Source organism: Dermacentor variabilis, unplaced genomic scaffold (assembly GCF_050947875.1).
Source record: "Dermacentor variabilis isolate Ectoservices unplaced genomic scaffold, ASM5094787v1 scaffold_18, whole genome shotgun sequence".
NCBI lineage: Eukaryota > Metazoa > Arthropoda > Arachnida > Ixodida > Ixodidae > Dermacentor > Dermacentor variabilis.
The window spans coordinates 6,235,830-6,258,450 of record NW_027460346.1 but is presented as its reverse complement, the minus strand read 5'-3'; the positions used below and the strand labels follow the sequence as shown (position 1 = coordinate 6,258,450).

Sequence of the window (22,621 nt, the reverse complement as noted above, 5' to 3'; positions counted from 1 at the left end):
TTTTCGCAATGTCCAAAAACAATCCTTAGACTATGGGCTCTCCAAGTGGGTTCTACGGAACCCAGAGGTTACGCAGGCCCCTCCTCAGTGTTCTGCAAACCAATGATAAATTTACCCTGGTTCCGCGCTCGCCAAGTGGCTAAGTCAGCAAACCCCGAGCATTTCTGCAGTTTGAAGGTAGGTGCCACTAGCGTACAGGCTGATGCATACATCGGAGGATTAAAAATTAAATGCATAGAGCAGCACAACCGAGCTGGTTCTAGTACAGTAGCTCGGTGAGCGCGGAGCACCAATAATGCATGATGCAAAAGAGCAAACACAGCGCTAGCATCCAAATGAAACGAAGCGGTTGAGTCTGCATTGCCATAGTAATCAGCGGAAATTGTATACATGATACGCGACAGCAACGCCAGAACACCTCGTGCCTAACTGTGGTCATAAAGGGCCCCACACCAGGTATGACCACTTTGAGCTGACAAGCGCAGAGCATACAATGCGCGCCAACGATCGTGTTTGCAAAGAATTACATCGCTATGCGCAGCGGAAAGGCCTGAAATTTCAATACAAACACCATTTCCCTCTTCATTTGCGGCGAATCCGCCCAGAGAGGGGCAGTGACATAGTCAGGCTCCTGCACCTACGTAATCGGGTCCGCAGTGTGACGTCGCTCGTGGTGACACGCGAGTTCGAGAATTATTCAAGACAACATCTGTTATCTATGCGATCAGTTGGTTGAATCTAAGAATTGAAGTTTAGAGAAATAATAAAACACACAAAGGGAATGTCTGCATGTTTTTTGTTTTACTTTGCATTGAAGCAAGAGAGATGTACTTCCGCTTCATCTGCTTGTTCCCAGCCTTTATTCTTGTGTTTATCGGCGCGCATAAAACCGCTTTGGTCACCATCCATGATTGCGTAGATAGCACAAAGAAAGACTAATTTAGGAGGTGCAACTTAGCTCCTTCTCACATCGTCAACGTCACGCAGGAGCGTGGCGGCAGGCGTCGTGACAGCGGCCCCTACCGAATGCCAGACACCTGGTGTATGGTCATGTGATGGTTTGTCAAAGCCGTCGAAGGGATGCAGAGGATCCGTCCGACGCAGGGAGTGCTCTTGTCGTCTGCTCGCACATGGCTGCTTGATGTCAGAGTGTCGCCCTTGCATTAGATTCAAGATACATGTATTTCTTAGGTAGCCATTGCTTGAAAACACTAGCTCAACACGATGCCTGTTGCTAAATGTGCTCTTGCTAAGCTGGCCAGAGTGCCATGAAACAGGCAGCAACCAGCACTGCACCAAAGAGCAACAATGACTTTTTAGGCTTACCAGGGATGACTGTGCCTCCCAAGGTCAGCGCAGTATTTACGCCTGCTGACCATTCCGCAGGAGAAATGCTTTTAGCAAGCGTAGTCGCTTATTGTCAGTTCTCAATCCTCACTTTCTATAGCTCTTGCACATTCTTGCAAGCATTAAGGTATTTGGAGGTTTGAAAGTTCGAGCGTTTTCCGCACAGGACTTATATTCACTGTTACAGTTTGAGACGAAGCATCGCACTCCATTTTTGATAATCAGTGAATGCATACACAGTGAACACTTAAATTGTACAGGAGCAGTGGAGGAACTGCATAATTTACGAAGGGATGACTTTGACTGCTCGAAGTGAGCGGCGGACTCTTTTCTACTCTGCTGTTCAGTCTGTCCACAACTGCCCAAATGTGCTGCAGATATATAATGAAATTTTTTTTCGCCGCACAATAGCTATGTATTGCATACTCTGATCAGTAATTTTTATGGCACAGGACAACAAAGTAGAACAAATTCTAGTTTTCCATTACGTCAAAAAATTTATAAAGTCCCAAGTGCAGTTTTTTATATGCTCAAGATTATGGTTGCCGATTGTTTGCTCTTTCTATATGTGCCTGGCTACGATTGCAGATCGTTTGATCTTTCAAGTGCGCTAGTTTCTTGTTCTCATTACTGCATAAAAAGCATGTCATCTTAAATATAAATGATGAAAGAAATATTTACACTAAAACGCTCCCAAGGTCTTTTATTCCATGAGTGCAAACCACGCTGGTGTAAAACATTTATGGCGGCATCCAACAACCCAGCGCAAGTGGCCAGAAGCAGACGATACGGGATGCCATCGGAGACAGTGGCCACGCGCACTCCGCTCCGACCGCGAGGGATAACAAAAGTAGTTCCTTGCAGCACCGCAAGGGGCGGCATGCCAACATTCGCCAACTCACGATAGCATGTCTGAAGCTGCGCGTCTCCTCCTCATGCAGCGGGACATTATCCTGACTCGCGCTCGCACTGGCACCTATCCATAGTTTTGCCTCTTGTTATTCTTATTCCATGGGTTCACCCGCATTTGTTGCAACAAACGGTAGTTTCATTTTGAATTGGCACATGCGTTAGCCATCTGCCTTCAGAACCACAAGGTCGCCATCTATGATCACGTTGATAGTGGCCGCGGTTTCGTAAGCAACAGTTGTGGCAAACAATAGTTTTGCTTTGACTCGGTGCAAAGCTGTCAAAGATGAATAGCACCAGCTACATCGCAATGGAGACCACTATTGGCCCCAAACATGTTGCGTGCTATGCCTAGTCACTATATTAGGGGCGGGGAAGGGGGGAGGGTTCCTTGGCACTTTATGGAGCTTAGCAGGGTTCCCTGGTACCAACATGCCTGAGAACCCCTGCCTTAGACCTTGCTTTTCAAAATAAGGCACATTTCATTTTTTTATACTTCCAGCCAAAAAAGCGTGCTTACACTGCTCCACCATTCTGTCACCAATTTGGGGCAGCAGAGAGAAAGTGCAGCGCATAATCAGGCTCACTTACGCCCAACATGAAATGAAGCAGAGCTTCATTTGCTCACTCTTGAAATGTTAGACTCAGTATTTATATGAAAACCGGTCAAAAAAATTGCACTAGTACCCTGCCAGGCATGTCTAAAACAAAAAATTAAGTGCATAACATTAGGGTGTCTGCTAAATGACAAATTCTCGAATTCTCCAATTTATTCTAACTTTTCATGTTCCCCAACCACTGAAACAGATCTGTATTGGCACAACCCACAATGCAAGACAATCCTGTCTGCAGCTCTGTTTTGTTGCTTGCAGCCACCACAAGCATATTACAGTTGAACATTCATTAAACGAACAACAATCTAATTAAACTTACAAATAAACACTTTCGCTTATATTTTTTTGTCCTAGTTCTACTGGTGGAGACCATGTATTTTTTACCATGATTTTAACAAAGTCCTTGGGCATCACATGAAAAATAATAGGGCTTTCATAATGTGTAAAAAAAAAAAGCAAGAATGGGGCAGTCTTTTTCAGATGAATTTGTCTTCACCAATACGAACATTGCTGTTTAGGATAGAAAAGCGGCTGCCAAAACAAAAATGCCACCGCACTGTCAGCCACCTTGGTATAAAACCTGCTTAAGGCATAGTATTTATTTTACACCCTGAAGGTCCTTATAAGCTCTCCAAGCTCAAACCCATTGTTGACACCACAAAGGATAGAAAATCTAGAAGGGAGCATCGTATCACAATCGTGAAGCTGGTCATGAAACAAAACGGGTCGCAGAAGAGTTCTGACTTCGACTCGTTGGTACTAGTACATGTTGCAGCTAAATTAGAGCAACAGTGCAGGGACAAGACAAACAGAAGGCACAGACAATGAAAGGGGCCCAAAGGCATAATTTCCACTGTGCAAGGCATGGAAAAATAGTTTCTTACTTTTTTTACTGCAGGCATAGCAAAGAGGGAGACATTTTGTTCTTTAACTACCACCATTGGCAATAATTTTTTTTTTTTGTTTCCTTGCTGGGTCATTGCAATGTAAAATTGTAAGCAGAAATTTGGAAACTAACAGTGCCACGAAAAAAACCAAAAACCTTTTATCGCAGCCTACACATGCAGCCTGAAATCGAGTGGCAAGATGCATGTGCGCAAATTCAACTAATGCTGAGCACGTCCCGTTTCCACACTGAGTGGCCAACCCCCCCCCCCCCCAACACCAGAAGAAAACTACAAAAAAGTTTTCTTCTGGTGTTGCCATGCAGTTAGGAGATCACGGCACGAGTAACAAAAATTTACTCATGCCATGATCTCCTAACCTCTGCCTAGCAATGGCACGGCCTTCCCTACAGCGTACTCTACTATACTCCTTTTCATACACAGCAGGTAATGCTGTAGAAGCTACGCAAGTACTAGTATGGTCATAGAAGCCTCACCCATGCCTTTTGCAGTGCAGTTTATCTGCGGTGCTTTTCTACAGAATAACTATATAATAAATAACTAAGAATAACTACAATAAAGCTGAGTTCGAACTAAGGAGAGCTCCTTTATATGTAGCGCCTCATCAATTGTGTCGTACAGCGTGCAAAAACAAATCCTTCACTGGGCTCACATTCAAAAAATCGTTATCTTTCCACCATCAGCACACAACTATATGTGCCGGAAGAAGCCTAGGTTCCGTATGAAGTCCAAGAGGGATAACATTTCGGCGCCTCGTGTGCCATTTGCTGTAACTGCCAGGGAAAACGTGCAAGGGTGAGCCGAGAAGGATGGTGTCTTAATGCGGGCCATCCTCACCCTTGTGCACAACGTTGGAGATGATGTGATCGAGCTTGCGTCGGGACATAGGTGAGCAGGCGGTAATGTGATCGAGTGAGCAGTAGAAAGAAAGGGAAAGAGTGAGAAAGGGGGGGGGGGGCGTTACTCCCACTAATGTGATCAAGCACACGCTGCTGCGGGCTCTTTCCTGCTCCTTTTAAGCCGGACGGGAAAGGAGGGCGTGCACCACTCTGCTTGCTCCGGGTTGGCCTCAGCTTCCTGCATCTCTTTTCTCAACATTACGGCAGCTATCTACACATCGAACCCTCACCTTTGGCTCAGGTTTTTTTTTCGAAAAGTGGCCCATGAAATGAGAAATTTTTGTTTGAAATAATTGTCGCATGGGTTTTAGAGTTCGAATTCATAGGAGTTTTTCTCTATTATAGGACTTTGCAGGGCCAACAGAGCAGTTTGAATTATCCATCAATTAAGAGATTTCTAATTATCAGGATTTAACTGCACAGTAAAACCTCGTTAATTCAAATTACACAGGACCCAAAGAATGTCCAAATTAAATGCCAAGTTATTGAGGATAACAAGAAAACAAACAAATTCTTACTATATGGGTTAAGACCAGGGATCACTTTATGGTAAAATTGCTAGTTGGTCTTTTACAAGCAGGCACTTTTTAAACTGATCCCTAATAAGTAGGGGTACGCAAATATCAAAATTTTCTAATAGGAATCAAATACGAACAGGTTTCAACGTCAAATCAAATATTTAATTATGATATGCACATGTATTAATTAGCTAGTGGGGTAATTTGTTATGCTGGAACATCGCAATTGCATTGCCAATGTTAAAAAACTAGGTTAGTGAGCTGTTATACTAAAACATTGTGTATTTGGTTCATGTTAACTTGGAAAATGTAATAATTCTCACTAGCTGCGCTCGCAGCCTGTGCCTTATTATACCACATCAAATGCCCGTAAACTCGGGCGAGGCATTTGACCCTGTGCCAGTTGTCCCTCATTGCACTTGCTGTCAAGCAATAAGTGCAAAATTGGGGGTGGTGCTGAAAAAATAAAATAAAATAAAACTTTTCTAAAAAGAAAAGTTCGCCCTCGCTGTATGCAAACCCTCCCCTTGCTACCGAAAGGCTGGCTTTCCGGCATGGTTTAGACGTTTAGTGGCTAAGTGTGATTTGCAGGCAAAATTTTGCTAGCAACACAAAATAGCCCAATATTCTTAGATTGGATAGAAACAAATGCTAAGAACTGTCTTTGCTCCCGCACAGCCAGCAATATATTTGATTTGATTCGTATATCTATTTCTTGTAATCAAATACGAATATTAAAAATATAATATTTGCTAATATTCTAACTTTTCAAATATTCACACACCCATACTAACAAGCTGCCACCATTATCCCGTTTTGCAGCACTTGTGTGTAGAGACGGTTTACTTCTACTGCTATACTTAGTTTCCCAAAGTCAACTGTAAGTAGTCAATACTGCGCAATAACTCGTAAATTAACTCTGTTGTGTCGCCGTTTGCCAGTATTCCATACACAAGCAAAATGTCTCTAGAACAGTGGACGTTGTACGTACCTGGCTTCCCTGATGCACAAATGTATTTGAGTCAGCATGCAATATCTGTATTCTAAAATTTTCTACGTGATCTAGTTTCTTCTTTGTAGTAAATTATTGTACAGCATCAGCAAGAAGTATTTTCTCAGTTCATTGCGTGTACTGTAGCGTGTGTGCTTTGCTGCTACAAGTGATAGAACATGGGTTAGGACTTCCATACAAGAATGAGCTTTGGTTTGGCTTTGCCCCCACTGCTACTCAGCTGGCACCTGCTGAATAAATCCCCTCAGGTAGGTTGCGCAGACCGTATTTTGGCCTTATTGCAGGTCCATCCAATTTGCTTGCACCAATGTTATCCAGTTCGTGGTGCTGTACAACAAGTTCAGTAATTGTGCAGCTCAATTTCTGTGACGCAGGCACAATGCAACATTCAAACTGAATGCTGAGGTGCAGATGCGGTGCAGGTGTTGCTTTTTGCCCAACTAATGTGCACTGCCTGCGCAAGTTTGAGATGTCCCGAAACCGCAGTTATGATCGACTTCTGGGGCATAAATGCCCCCCCGTGCTTTCACAGACACAACAGACTTGAGTAAGTGGGGTTTCAGTGGCACATTTACCCATATACTATGTCGTATGCTTTGCTGCTGCTTTGCACCTGCACGCCGGCACCAAGTTGGCACCGACAGTAGAGAGGGTGCAGGAAAATAGTGAACAAGCTCTGCACCTTTCCTGCACTTTTTGAAAGGAATAGAATGTTTCAGAGGATCTCATTGCTGTACCACTGAAACGAATGGCAAAGTGCAATACCTTGTGAACTGGCTAAGCTGGTACAGGCGAATCAAGCAGAGCTTATGACGATATTGCACAAAGATACATGTGCGCATGCGCACAAGTCTGAGATGCAGATTCTGTTGTGGTGGAACATGTACACGTAGAACAGGCATGGTGTTACAGGTTCCAGCAGCATGCAGAGGTACTTAGTAAATTTTCTTAATAACTCTAACTTTCCTGGTGTTGTATTTTGCCATCTATTTCAATAATATGAATTAGAGGTTTTATTTAAATTTAATAACTTATTTGCCTTGGACCTCTGATTAGGCTGCCACGCTTGACGTTTCGCTATGTGTGCAATTATTCAGCACGGGCCACCACTTGGCATGCGGTGGATTCTCAACAGCTACATAGTTAACGTAGGTGCTAAGAATTACCTGAGGCTATAGGTGAATTGATGAGTTTGCTAGTTCTTCAAATCACTTTGCACTTTCTAGCGCAAACATAAAGTAACCACTGCCAAGATAGAGGCAAAATTTTCATTTCATCAGGTCATGAAGTACTTTCAATTTTATATGACTGGTTATGGACTTAAGCCAATTACGGTCAGCTGGAAATTATATCAGCAAAAGTGATTGACCTAGCATACAGCCCGAAAAGTATTGCTTTGTTATACTTTATCATCAGTATTTTGTATGGTACCTGTTTGTCCTATATTATGTCATGTTTAAGTATGAAATAAAGGTAACAATTGAACAGTGCAATATGTTGAAATAATAAAGAGCTATTCAAAAAACTTTCACGAAGGAGTTACTGTATTAGAAGACGACTGTGTACCAAAAATCAACATCTGGCTCATAGATTTTTCTTAGGCCTTAATAGGCTAAGAGAAAGGAGTGTTTAAATTTATTTTTAATGCAAGCCAAACTTCTTGCTTGGCATGTGTTGCTAAAAGAAGTTCCAATTTACACACTTTTATTTTCTCTAGATTTTTTTTTCTTCTTGTGTGCAGGTTTTCCGTTCCTGTGTCTACAAGAACCTTCACATGAGGCCTACAAGAGAAAAATTTGTAGGCGGCTAGCACTCTCCCACTAAGGGAAACTTTCCGCGCAGCCTGGCCTGCTATGGTTGCGACAGCGATAATCTTCAAGATGCATGTGCAGCCACCTTTGTCATTTCTTTGTCACTCTTGTTAAATATACATTCGGCATCTTTTCTAATTTATTATGCAACTATGTCACGCAGTGTGAAGTAGATGCCTTGCTGCATTATAGCCTGCATTCATGCTTGGTGCCCTACACTGCATGAAGAGCTAATCTGTACAGTTGTGTCGAAAGAATTTATAACAGCATATTCTGATTTATTTTCACTTCCAGTAACATATCATATGTCATATGCTAATGGATGGTATGGCAAAGAACTGGCCATTATTTCTGCAAGATGCTACGTGAGCATAGGGCAATATTTCATGAGGGGCATGCACAAAGTAAGTTCCAATTCACATTTGAATTATGCATGAACATCGGAAAAAAAATGTTATATTGGTGGATAGAGTGATGTGCAGACCGTTTTTCCTGGTGTAAACCATCTATTTTTTAGAAAAACATTGTAGCATTACCTTGCGCTTTTGTATGCTGGTGTCATGCTTATACTACCTGTAATTGTAACCAGGATGTCATTTCTGCCTGAATCGCAGCATCACTAACAAAATGTTTCCCTACTGGAAACTATTTCAGTTCTTAGGAGACCCAGAAGGGCAACAGTTTGTCAACAATGATTCATTACATGCAGAGGTGACACCTTTGCTCCAGGCAAACATGTACATTGGCACACAATTGAAAAACAAAAGTTTTTTTTTTTTATTATTCAGGAAATCATTGTTACAGGCAGCATTCAATGATTGGTCTAAGCAAGACGCACTTGTTGACCACTCAGGCTATGCTACAATATTAGCGTGCTACCAGCACTTCCTAAGGAAAAGATGGTTCACATCTAGAACTACCTGTACATTACTATCCGACAATATAAACTTTTTCTGATGCCCGTGCCTCATTTAATAATGAATTGCAACTGTAAACACCCCTCGTGTTACTCTAAACGCTGCCAAAAAAAATTTTGGGAATGTCTATTAAAAGTCAAGATGTCGGCTTTTACTTTTAGGGTAACGTTAGCAAGGCTTACTGAAGTACCTCTAGACGTCCACGGCTAAAAAATGTTTTGGCCAAGACAGCTAGTAAAATTTTGAATTAGCCGTTCAAGACATCTTTTAGACATTAATCAGCTGCTTCTGTGTTTTATGGGTATAGACGCGATCGTGGATGGTGACTACGCAGTTTTGAAGGCACGTGGCCAATGCATGCACAGAGTCATAACGAAACTACTGTGTGCCACAACCACGGCGGATAAAAATGCAGTCACTTTAGACAGGATCGCCGATGGCGACTATGCAGTTATGAAGGCACGCAGCCAACGTGCCGCCAAGTCAGAACGAAACTACTGTTTGCCCCAAGTACTACAGAAGAAATCACAGCCTTTATCAACAAGATTATTGATGGCGACTACAGAGTTATGAAGGCACGCGGCCAATGTGGTGTTATGCACAGTGATAAATGCAAGAAGGCTTTAAAGCACAAATAGGTACGAAGCTTACGGGCGTTGCTGTCATTCATGTAAGATTTCTGCTGATGACTATAGCAACGCAGACTCCGCCACTTCGTTTTAGTTTAATTGCTAGCGCTGTTCTTGCTCTTTTGCGCTGCACATTTGAGGTGCACCGTGCTCGTCGAGCACCGAGAGTTGTCTGAGTTAACGAGAGTTTGATTGCACTAAATAATGCATATGCCTGCCAGGACCCTCTGAGAGGACAAGTCCCAATTATCCGGTTTTTTTAATTAGCAAGGATTTTACTGTATTACAACTATACAACTTGTCAACGCAAAATTACGTCACATGACATATTATTTGCGCACCTTGTGCTTCCCATACGTGACATACTATGCTTTAGTTGCAAGTGCAAGCATTGCGATGCAGCCACTTGTGGTACAAATACCGTATTTACACGATTGTAAGACAATCACTTTTTTAAAATTTGAAAATATGAAGTGGGGGGGTCGACTGACAATCGAAACCAAAACATGGCACCGCCAAAAAAGGGAGACCAACGGTGGCTACAATGTAGTTACAATTTTATGTTTGCTCTTTGTACCTGCCCGTAGCTTTTCGTTATCCTGCATGTTTGTTTGCTTTTTGGAAGGGTTTTTCAACATTTTTGAGAGTTTTACAGTGCCCACAACACTCATGGGGAAGTGTCGATAGTTGAAGGATGCGCCGCTGTTCCATTCGCGGCGGCACCCTCAGAACGGCCGCGCTTGCGGGGAGTATCGGTAGTGCATGGAAGAGCAGACACCGCTCACGGGTTTCTCTTTCCCTGTTGTGCTTAGCTTTCTCTATAGTTTGACGAAAGGCATTGGTTTGACGCGCTCTACTTGACTGCCGGCTACGTGCTACTTCTATGCTTCCTCAGTCGTCATGAGTGCTCCAGGCCCACTAATCATTCGGCACTTTTTCACAGCAGCGGTCAAGAAGGTTGCCATCCTTCACGCCGAAGAAACAAATCACTGCACAGCGGGCCACAAGTTCGATGTTTCTGAACTGGTGGTGCGAGAGTGGCGACTGCAGCGAAGCAAAATTTTCACCTGTGACAGCAAGTGAGGAATTTCCCACGTGCCGAAGTGGAAGTTTTCCGGAGCTGTAGGCTAAGCTTGCGGCGTACGTCGTTGAAATGCGTGATCAGTCCCTGCCACTGAAGTGTGACATGGTCATGAAACAAGCCCGGATCTTCGCCTTTTAAGGACCTGCTCCACCGTGAGTACAAGTGGCTGGCGGCAGAAGACCACGAAATTATGCCAACCGGACCTGTCAAAACAGCCTCCCTCCCTGACGGCTGCCTGTGGTTGGGTGCATTCGGCGTGGGCTGTTGTTCTACAAGATGTCGTGGTGCGGTCGTTTGCCAAATGTGAAATTTCGCAGGACGACAACGCGCTGTGGGACCGTTGCAACGATGACGATGGCAGCACTAGGGAAGATGAATAGTCCAGTGACCATGTCAGCTACTAATAAATTTTCATTAACGAATGCGCCCTCGGATATGCTTTTTTTTTTCCTGTCACGCGATATGGGGGGGGGGGTTCAACTTACATTCGAGTCGACTTACAATCGAGTAAATACAGTATATCACTCTGCTCACTCGGAAGTAAATAGGAAGAGATCTCCGACACCTTCCATGTAATAAGTACATCATGCTGTTAGATACGGGACCTTTTCCGGAGCCTACTTCAAGTTCACCAGACCACATCGAATCACGTCAGCTAATTAAGGAGTGGAGAAGTACATCTACCATGTTCCCGAGGCGCCGCACGTCCAAACAAGTTGGCGACCCCCACCTCGTGCGCCGCAGGTGAAGCTATTCACTGCTTGACTCTTCCTGAAAGTGTAGCAGGAGCCTGGCACAGTTCCAGGTAACGTGGGTCCCAAGGCAAGATGGCTGTAATGCACCGTGAAGCCCTGGCAGCAATCCCCCCATCTGCCTTTGTGAAGGCAGTTGCAAGCCAGGAAGGCAATACCGCAGAGAGAAGTAAGCTGTGGGACAATTGGGGCCCAAGGAGCGACCCTCTGCGCCGGGTGTGACACAATCGCACGGGCGCCTACCATTGGCCAAAAATGACGCCACCTGAGCGGGCTCGACGATTGGCCGAACGTGACGTGATTTCGAGACACCGAAAGGGTTAAAAGCCAGAGACTGGGAGCAGCAAGAGAGCATTCCTTCATCCATCTCTTTCGAGCTTCTTGCCACGGGCCGCAGCATCCGAGTTGCTGCCGGCCCGTAATGACTTTATGACTTAATTTCTTTGTACTCTCACTGTAAATAATGTAAATAAACCTCCAGTTTTCATCTCAAAGTCCTCCTCAACCTCGGCCAACTCCCGCACCCAACGGCAAGGTCCAATATCTGGGGGACAGCAATTGGGATTGTCCTCCAGATCCAACAACTGGATGTCAGCAGCAGGATTGTCCTCAAACTCTAACAATGCTTTGCGACATAAAAGTATGAACATAATATTATACAGAATTACACTATGCATATCTATATCTCTCTCTCATATGCACTGCACTATTTTTCACTTGCAAATGTGAGTAGTGAGAGAAGTGTATCAAGATAGTCTATGTAGTGTTGCCTGCTATGCATGAAAGTGAGTACAAAGCAAACAAAGAGGAAGTGTTTTTGATATGTGTGGTGCAATCTAACAATGGGTTTAAACATTAAACCTGGTCCACACTCCAGTGTTGTTCTCTCATATGCATTAACTTGCTATTAAGCATTACACACAGAACATACAGCAACAGCTAGTGCGCTTGATCGTAAAATTACTACTCAGCTGTCTAACTGATTTGACTTGTACACGTTTACTGGCAAGCTCTTCTTGACACCAAGTATGTGCAGAATCCACAGTTGTTTTTTAAGGGGGGAGAGGGGGGAACTGGTAAAAGAGAAACCTCACTTTAATGAAAATCTCAATTTAACAAAGCTTTCAGCTGTAAATATGGCCTATAGAGGTTTGGCTGCATGGGCTGCCAGCTATACTGACTCAGTGCTACACAATGCATGCATTATAAGAGATTGTGGCATCTCAGTAACTGTGGCCAGTTTACTAGTGAACCTTATAGTGCATCACAGCAATGATTTGATGGAGTTTTTTTCCCAGGACTGGTATTATTTTAGCAATAGCCCCAACCCCTTCTTCTCAAGAATATCACTGAAGCAGCTGCTAACTCTGCAAACACGTCATGCTGCTACGCCATGAGAGTTACATTTTGTATACCTTGTGGTGTGCTAAATGGAAGTCAGCACAAATGACCAATTTGAACTGCGAAACACACAGTAGACAAATGTGACTTATCCGGCCAACATAGAAGCACTCACTTGAACCATCAACAATATGTGAACCTACTTGCACTGTCAACAAACACACAATTATTCTGCTAACCTTGCTTTACCTCCTTATGGTGTGTATGATGCCAGCATGTGACTCAATAAAAGATACACATACTTAATTTTAACTGCCCCCTTCCCCCTCCAAAAAAAGTTTAGTATTCTCAAAGAATCTCGAAGTCTACCACTAACCCCATGTTCACAGGTTCACAAAGATGCTGGTAATGAAATACCCTATTGCAGAGTGATGCAGCGAATGATGTCGACAGCACTGCACAATATTTAAGAGGCAAAGCATTGTCATTCACATCCACAAAAGCCTGTGCATTAGTATCATGATGTCCTCGTAAGAGATCAGATATTGCTTTTTTGTCAATTAACTGCCCAAATTACATTGGCCCAACATTGTGAAACTTACTTTAAAGGATAATTGCTTGGTGCTCTTGCACATATCAAAAGCCAAAGGTTATCTAAAGCTTGCTTTTTATTGATTCTAGGCTTCTAAACAGAAGTTACATTTTAAAACCCTTTCAATGTCTTTTTCTTTTTTTACATAACCCACTGGGCTTTCAAGCAGGCAGTTTTTTCAGAAAATGTATCTAACTTGGGAACTTGCAGCACCACTTATCTGTAATTTCACCAAAGCAGGTCAGCTATTGGCAAGGCAGCATCTAATACTACAGTCAAATCCAGATATTATAACACACTCGAGGGGGATTGCGAAATAGATACAATATATGGATTATTCGAAATATCAAATATGCTTAAAACCTCCGCACATCTCTCAAGTTTCTCAAGATCATCAAAAGCAGGAATTTGCTGATTTGTTTCACTAGGGCATGTTCAACATAGAAAAGTTATTTCTTGCATACAAATTCCGCAAGTCGCATGCACTGATACTAATACGAAAGTCACTCGCACATATACTGACCGCAACGCTAACTCTAAAAGCCTATTGCGGTGTGCCTCATGCGCATCAAAGTGCTTCGTGCGTGTTTTTCTTGAGGATAAGGTACCTAGAAATGAATGCAGTGCAGAAGCAACCAGCCTGTATGGATGTGTGCCTTGCTGCCATCAGCGCACTTATACTGCCAATTGTACATGAACGTGCCCAGCTGCATGTTCATTATACTATACACTGATTAAGGCCAGTCTGGCCAATTTTCATAATCATCAACTATTCAACCAGGCAGTTGTGTCAAGTCCTGCCATGGAACCGGCAGTTCTGTCATGAAAACCTAAAATGCCATTCACAAAATACTGTTTCTACAAGACAAAACCCAGTGGCACAGACATGCCCAGTTCAATCAGCATCCCCATGCCTGGAGCTACTTAGTCAAAAGATCGGATGTCATCCATGCTTTGTTGTGGAACACGTATTGGACTGGGAAGCTATTTGCATTATTGAAGAAGCACAGCCTTTGCCTTTGCAAAGCAGATGCAGTCTGCACGAGCCATCCATGTGCGAGTAAGACAGACACACACCCTGCTCATTTTGTCTCCCCAGCATGTACTGCCCTTCAGAGCCAATGTTTTGTTTGAAAGCATATGCCAGAACACTGCATTTTGAATTCGTTGGCATTAAATATTTAATGGTGTGAAAAGTGATTGCACTCCTGTTAGAAGTGCACTTGCAGGGACACAGCGATACAGGAGTAGTACAACTTTCCCTACTTTTACACAGGATCTTTAAGGAGATAATTAGTACACTCAATATAGACAATAATTTGGTGTACCCGGGTTCAATACATCTGAGCTCAACTGTACCTTCACTTGACTGTATATAAAACTGCTTCTCCAAGCAGATTTGTAAAAAATTCTCACCTGGTGCTGTAACGGTCGCTCCTGCGGTCTGACCGCCGGTCCTTCCACTCATCGTCACTTTCCTGCCCCCTCCACTGGTCCCGCCGATCGTGGTAGCGGTCAACTCTCCGGTCTGATTTGCGATAGTCGTCCCTAAGCTCCTCACGCCTATCTCCTCTCCGGTCTTCATACTGGTCATCCTTTTTGTCGCCCCTTCTGTCATCATGGTAGTCGTCTCTCCTTTTCCGATCCTCCCCAACACCACTTCTACCGCCTCCTTTCCTGAACTCATCCCGGTCTTCTTTCGAAGCATCTCGTCGATCATCTGCCCGATCATAGTAACGGTCCCTTTTCCGGTCCTGGTCATCCCTGAAATCTGCTCTGCCACCTCGCCTGTTATCACGTTCAAAGTCGTCTCGACTTCCCTTCCAATCTGGGCTATCAGCATCACTGCCCCAGTTCCTTGCTGGCCTCGAGTCCCGAGAATCCCTGTAGTCCCTTGATTCCCTAAAATCCCTATCATCTTGCTTTTCTTTCCGTGGTTCCTCTTGCCGTACACGTGATTCGCTGCCCTTGTCGCCAGGTTCCTTTGCGTCATGTTTAGGGTGTGCCAGAACAGCACTAACATTGATAGTGTCATGGTGAGGGGAGAGATGACCAGTTGGTGTGGATGTCGCATTAGGTCGCAGCCCCGCCAAGCTTTCCTTCACTTCCACAGCACGCGTTGCTGTGACAACCGGCTGCAAAGAAAAATCACTTTCTTTGCAGAAAAGCAAAAGACACTTTCCTGCACAGACCATGTTCCAAGACAAGCGGACAAGCACATAACATATGCCCCTGACACAGAAGCTTCCTACAGTGGCTTGATACCGTATTTACTCACATAATGATCGTACTTTTTTGTAAAAAAAATTGACGCAAATTCAGGGGTGCGATCATTATGCAAGTTAAATTTTCCACTAAAACCAAAGAAACATTTTTCACCCAGCATTTGCTGTGGGATGACAACAGGTCAACAAACAGGTGGCTGCTGCTGTAACAGTGCGGGACACCAAAAAAAAACATGGCGGCCAGCGGAGCAAGCCGAACGCGCCGAATACAATTTTTTTCTTCTCGTGAGTACATTACGTGCATTGAAACAGTTTCTTCTTTATCAGTAATGAATAATATTGTTAATATCGGCAAGTTTGTGGCAATAACGTAGCCATGTCCACTTTGAAGGGACAGAAACCGAGATGGGCATGCTTAGCTGCCCATGACATAGATACACATGGCGGGCATGCTGCGGAAACTGCGGCATTTGTCTTCACTACTGTTTTAATACGGCAAGTTTCCGCTAAGGGTGGGCGAATATCTTAGCTGTGTTAAAAGCGTCGGCATATGAATAAGGTACACTTCTAATGTATCAGTTTAAACATAGCCACTATCATTGCCGCTCGCGATTTGTTGCGTGCGCACGAGTGTAGACGAGAAGAATCGAAAGGTGCCTTTTTGTTGTTGTTGACCCCAACCATTATAAAGCCTACAAATAATAAAGCCAAGGCAAGTTTCATTGTACCTTTCTTTTTTTCATGGAAGTGCGAAAAGTGATGAAAGGAATGAAATGGGGCCCCTGCTTAAGAATTTTTGGTGCGTGCAGACCGCTTCGTATGTCTCGAACAGTCTTTCGCGTAGCATTCGACAGCATTCAAGAGATATCAAGCGCGATCATCATTAGCTAGACTTAGCACACAACATACCACTGCGGCAAGTTCAGGGTGCGATCATTACACGGGAAAGAAAAAAAATCGAATTTTGCAGGGGTGCGATCGTTACGCGAGTACTATCATTATGCAAACAAATACAGTATATTAGTGCTGCATACTTCGACATATTAAGTATATTGTACTTTCAATACTATACATCTTTCCTCTGGCAATTGCAGATTCCTTTCAATACAAAAATAAAATTTTGACCTAATAAAGTCGCACACAAGAGTGCAAATCAAATACATATAAGAAACAAAATGGGCAGGATGAAAGCAAAAATCAGTCACAGCCCATCTTGTGAGGCTGCATCAAAATAACTTCACTGCAAATGGACATTATGTTGCCTAACACGACATTTTCGCAGGAAGACAGGTCAGAAGCATAAATAAATGAACACTACGGTGTGATACCTCTTGTAACAAGAGTAGCTATTTTTACATCTTACAAGAGATAATTTTTCTTACTTTAAATTTCCCACGCCACTTTCTCTAAAAAAAAAAGCAAAATCACAAAAAAACTTCAACGTCAAGCAGATTGAAATAGCAGTCTCTCATCGGCCTTTCCTGTCATGTGGTGTCAGGTCTGCCTCATGATATAGTGCAGGAGTTCGAACTTTCTTTTCATTTAATTTTTGTGTTTTATGTGCCAATACCACGGTATAACTAAGAGGCGCGCCATAGGGGGGAACACCACATTCATTTGGACACCTAGAGCTCTTTAATGTGCACCCAATGCACGATACACGGACGTTTTTGCATTTTGTCTCGATCGAAATGCAGCCATTATGGCTGGGATTTGATCCTGCACCCTTGGCCTTGGATGCACAATGCCAAAGCCACTACGCCACTGCAGTGGGTTGCAAGTGATTCTGTGAGCAGCACAGGCCGTTTCATATTTCAGATGTTTTTCTTCTTCCAATATTGTGCAGTGAATATCAATGAAGAATTATTGTCCAAGTGGGGAACAGTGCATCATTGCATGGCTGTTTCAGCGTTGAATACCACAATGCTACGAGTAATGTCTACGAGCACAGGCTAAGCGTTTCATGGGCATCTGCAGTCGCAATTTGTTCAATGGATGCATGACAGTGCTGCAACAATACCGCAATGTTTCGTAAAACATTGTTCTGGCAAAGTGCAGTCTGCTGCACTGCCTAGCTTGTTGAGTATGACTTCTATTGATGATACCTAATCCATGAACGCAAGTTAATATGAATTAGACGCATCTGCAACATCCTTTTGTTATGTCAGAGGTGTCCCATGTGTTTACCTCTTGTCTACTGCTTCACTCCATTCCACACCAGCAAATAAGTAAAGGCAAATAATATATTACAGTAAAACCTCGTTAAACCGTACCCACTTAAACAGTAGTTTCGTTTTAAAAGTAGTAAAGTCAAATCCCCGACTCAGCGGCCATTGAACATAGTGTTTTGTATCCGCATAAACCGTACCAGCTTATTGCGTACGCATCGGTTAAAACGTAGCGTTTCCACTTTTCGTCGCGCAAACACGGCGGTGCGTCGTCTCCATCAGGCGGCCCGGCAGAACATGCCTCAGAGATCGGAACAACTGCCTCCAAGCACCCTGTGCATTTGCGCGTTAAGCCACATCAACATCAACATCATTTCAACGCTGTGCCAGAGAGCGTTGTGGCGTCGTGCTAGCGAGGACTCGCGTCATGCCGAAGCTCGGATAAAAAAGACTCCACGTGCTCAGCATAGAAGAAAATTTAGACATCGTCCATGCCATCGAATGTGACACGAAGAAGCCGGCGCTGGCACGCGACAGGGATCTGCTGTAGACTACGGTGTGTGGTATTTGGAATGCGAAGAAGTTGCTCGGCAGCGCTGCTGCGACCGCGAAGAGATGTTGTCTACGAGGTTCGACTTTACGCCATCGTTGCCTCTGTTGTTGCCGAAGTGTCGACTAGCGACAGTGATGAGGACGACACGGAGAGCGACAGCACGGGCAATTCAGGCTCGACAGTGGCAGACGCTGCGCGTTACGTCAGCCTCATGAATGCAATTGTCGCGATGAGAACAGGGGCGCGATAACGTAACTCTATTGCAAACGAAAAGTATTCCAAGCTCCGGCACCCAGCAATGAAAAAGGCGCCTCGGGACTTCTGCAGCACTACTGCGCGCGTGCACGGAAAATACTAACGCCAATGAGGAATCTGCCATGCGAGTGTTTGCCGAGAAGAGTGCTTGCCGCAAGCTTCATTTTGTTGAGCATGCGACCAGCAATCCCGCAGGCATCACCTAGCTACAATAGATAAAGACCTTTTCCTGGCAACATTACCTGAGGATGGTCTCCATCAGTGCTTCCTGAAGGTTCGGTTCTCTCCGGTAGTGTTGAGTCGACAAGCAGGGGGCTTGGTGCAAGCGTTGTTGCCACCTGCAAGCATGACATCCCACAGCAAAACGCCCCCTTTCAGATGAACAGAGGACAATAAGGTGTAGTTGGCTCAGCACACACAGCCACATCCGCTTGCCTCATGTCATAGGCCAGTGTGGACATGCTGTCTCATTGTCTCACACTCTCTTGGAGCGCTATTCCCAAGCCTATTTTATTACATACCAAAGCTGTGAACTTGTTTCATTAACCAATCGCCTACATTATAAACAGTGACACTGCAGAAGTTCTCTCTATGCTCCATGGAATGCACACACTTCCAGTGAGGCTTGGGTTTTACTTATATATGGTGACAGATTTCGAACTATCATGCTGCAGGTAGCTTCCACAACTATTCAATTATTAGCACATTTACTTACTTTTTTTACATATTTTTTTATATTACTAGTCGCAACTGCACTTAACAATCTTACATATAGTACTTTGTACAGAAGGTCCCATTACAGCCTTAATTTCAGGACTACTTCCTTTATATCATTAGATTGTAACACACCTTTACTTTAATAAATTTGATCTCGATTCTCAAAGAAAAAAAGGAGGCATGGTGACTCTCACCCTCAGTGGAGGTGGAGCAATGGTACCTCTCCCAGTTCCCTCTTCCCTACCCAGGGGGCTTTGACGCATCAAAGGAGGTGCCACCATCCTTGGGATGTGAGCTTGACAGTGGCCATCTGGTGGTGCCACTTCTTCAGTGGCAGTGGGAGCTGAAGCACTGGTCAAAGAACTGGAAGACTGCTCCACCATCTCATTCGACTGTGCTCTAAATAGGGAGATAATGTGATAAGCATTGAGTTAGCAAGATGAAATACCCGACCAATGCTACACTAATCGCTACCTTTATTTGCTGGTCAACCAGAAAACATCTCCTGCTCTCTAAACATCCCCACAGGTCCCGCTGTACCTGCATCTATGTGACGTAACATTTCTCCCACAACTTACCCAGAGAGGGAGCTCGCACGTGAAGCCGGCCGATCGTGCGGAATAGGTGGCGCTGCTGGTGCCAGGGTCACAAGAGGTTGCATGTCAGGTGCATCAAGCAGCGTCAGGCCCGTGCCGACAGAGCCCACTGTAGTTGGTGACAGTGGTGCCACACCTTGCCTGTGGTGGAGGTGGTGGTGACGCAGCGAGGCATGTCGTGCAACCTCATCTGGTGGTAGCAGTTCCAAGTTGTCAGGCGGAATGTGCAACTGGGCTGCATTCTGCTGCATCAAAGCTGATACAGAGCAGGGCAACATCAGGGCCAGCACAGAAACGAAGCAAACTAAGCAGAGTGCCCGATAAAATCGGGCAGTCTGCCGTGATTGGGTTAAGCACAGTGGCTGTGTACTTCTATAAGTCATCATGAGGTAGCTTCAAGAGTGGCATAAGGCATAAAAATTATCTATGCTTTGAGAGAGTAACCACAGTTGTAATGTTTAATAAAGTTTTACTTAAGGGACTAGCTACCTAGCTAGACAACGGGTTACTTGCAGGACATGCTAATATGGTGGACATTTTTCAAGACGCACACTGCTACGATGAATTCCTTGATGAACTGAACAGTTCAAGGCCCTTCGTTTAGATTCCCATAACGGCACTGCACTTCCGTTAAGGTGAACTGCTAGTAAGACCAACAGATTTTTGAATGACTTGAACAGGGCAGAGGTTCACAGGAAGATTAGTTGAAATTATCAACGAGTGGCTGAAAAAGAGCCAACTGGAGCCAACTTTTTAACAAGTGGACTCATGTTCCTCAGGACCCTGACCTCAGGGCTCTAATAAAGGCAAGTCCCTTTGTCGAAATGTTCGCACCAGTTGGCTCTTATTTACCACAGTTGATTCGTGGTATGAAAGATACACATTACGCTGAAACCAGAGCATGCCCCAAAGTTCAGTACAAAGCAACTTGCTTATCTGGCAACTGGTGCCAGAATTCAAATCAAAGTGTGAAATGTATTTGCAGCATAGTGCATTCTTAACACTTCAATGTTAACTCAGAGTACCCAATATTCAGAAACTGCTAAAAAAGCAGTTAATATTACACAATAAAAATGTGTAGTGGTGCGGAGCAAGCTAAACGATATACATGTGACAGGTGGAAAAAGCACAAGAAATTATATACAGAGTGTTTCAGCAAACACTTTCAAAATTTTTTAAAGGTTGCCCCCTGTGCTATCTATAGATAGCTCAATTCTAGTTCATGAGCTGGTCTACTCGGAGCGGCGGACACTACCTGAAAAAAAAATTGAGATGCAAAATCGACTAATTAACAAACATTGCTAATTCGCTTTTAAAGCGAATTACCGTGTGATTACCGTGTTCGAGTAGACCAGTTCATGAACTAGAATGGTGATATCTGCCACAGGCAAATTTTTAAGATTTTTGAAAGTGTTAGTTAAAACACCCTGTATATTTATATACAAGGTCCCAGCTAACTTGGACCAACATTTTAAAAATACCCAAGAGCTCCAGAGAAATTGTACCGACTACACAGTAGCCGTCGTCGTATGTACTTACGGCCAGTATTTTTTTCATTACGAGGTATTACTTAATTACTTTTAATTAGTGAGCTTTTTAATTATTGCTTGAATCGCAAACATATCAATTAAAAAGTTGTAAGGCACCTTAAATAACCTCTGAGTCAAGCATTTATTTCGTGCTGAAGTGGTCCTGGTTGTTTTTTTCCAAGAAAAAACAAAAGCCCACGAAATAGGTGAAATACGAAATAGATGGCACACTCGCACGTCGCTACTCAAGCGCCTACAAGCAACCATTGAAAGATATACGGCTGCATTCTCTTATCGCCGCATCATACAAGGCTCTGTTACACTTATCAATGCGTCAGCGGCGTGTTCTCTTGATGCCGCGACCATCACATAGCGTGAAGCCCTTTATCGAGCTGCCACCGCTAGTAAAGCTGTGTATCCATGGCTATTCACTTGGGAGTGCTTGAGTAGAGGCGCACGAGCGCGTATCCATTTCGTATTTTAGATGTTACGCGTACTTTGGTTTTTTCAAAGCTGAGCACTAAACAAATGCTTTATTCGGAGGTTAATTGAGGTGCCCTACAACTTTGTAATTTATATGCTTGCGATTCAAGCAATAATTTAAAAGTTCACTAATTAAAAGTAATTAAGTAATACTTCGTGATGAAAATACTGGCCGGAAGTACATATGACTACGGCTACTATACAGTCAGTATGATTTCTCTAGAGCTCTTTGGTATTTTTAAATCTTGGTCCAAGTTAGCTGGGACACCTCATATAATCCATCAAAGGTAAAAGAAAAACAAGGGAAGTTTTACACAACGAAAATTATCAAAATGCCGTGAACAATGGCTACACATTCAATTTTGAGCTAACCCAAAGAAGACAGTTGATCAGCTACAGTGTTAGACAATCCAATATGACTACATCTGTCAAATATGGCAGGGAATGCAAAGGAGGTAAGTGTAAGTAACGGCAAGTATTTGAACAGTTAATTGAAATCTGCCAGATGTGCTATTACTGAAGCGTCTGTTAAATCATGGAACACAGAAAGCATGAACTGGCACATGCACATTTACTACAACCGCAACATGCTGTACCAGAAATGCAGAGAGTATTCAAAAAAAGATGAAAGGGCCTGGTTAAAAACTAAAAGAAGAGACTGCGTGACTAGCAATGATAATGAAAGCAGTCAGAGCACAGATGGACAAAGTACGGAATGGGAAATCAAACTGAGGTACCAAGGACATGAATACTACACTGATGTAT

At 43.7% G+C, this 22,621-nt stretch overlaps 1 protein-coding gene across 7 annotated transcripts in view; it reads right to left on the bottom strand.

Moving 5' to 3' along the window:
* The window catches only part of LOC142568320 (uncharacterized), a 258,619-nt gene that overhangs the window by 176,489 nt on the left and 59,509 nt on the right, over positions 1-22,621 (bottom strand). For all 7 annotated transcript variants that reach the window (XM_075678322.1, XM_075678326.1, XM_075678323.1 and 4 more), the window contains 4 exons: positions 19,827-20,100; positions 19,443-19,647; positions 18,774-18,869; positions 14,747-15,465 (listed from right to left, as the gene is read on the bottom strand). In XM_075678322.1, the coding sequence (XP_075534437.1) occupies positions 14,747-15,465; positions 18,774-18,869; positions 19,443-19,647; positions 19,827-20,100 (1,294 nt within the window). The remainder of the gene's footprint in view (positions 1-14,746; positions 15,466-18,773; positions 18,870-19,442; positions 19,648-19,826; positions 20,101-22,621) is intronic.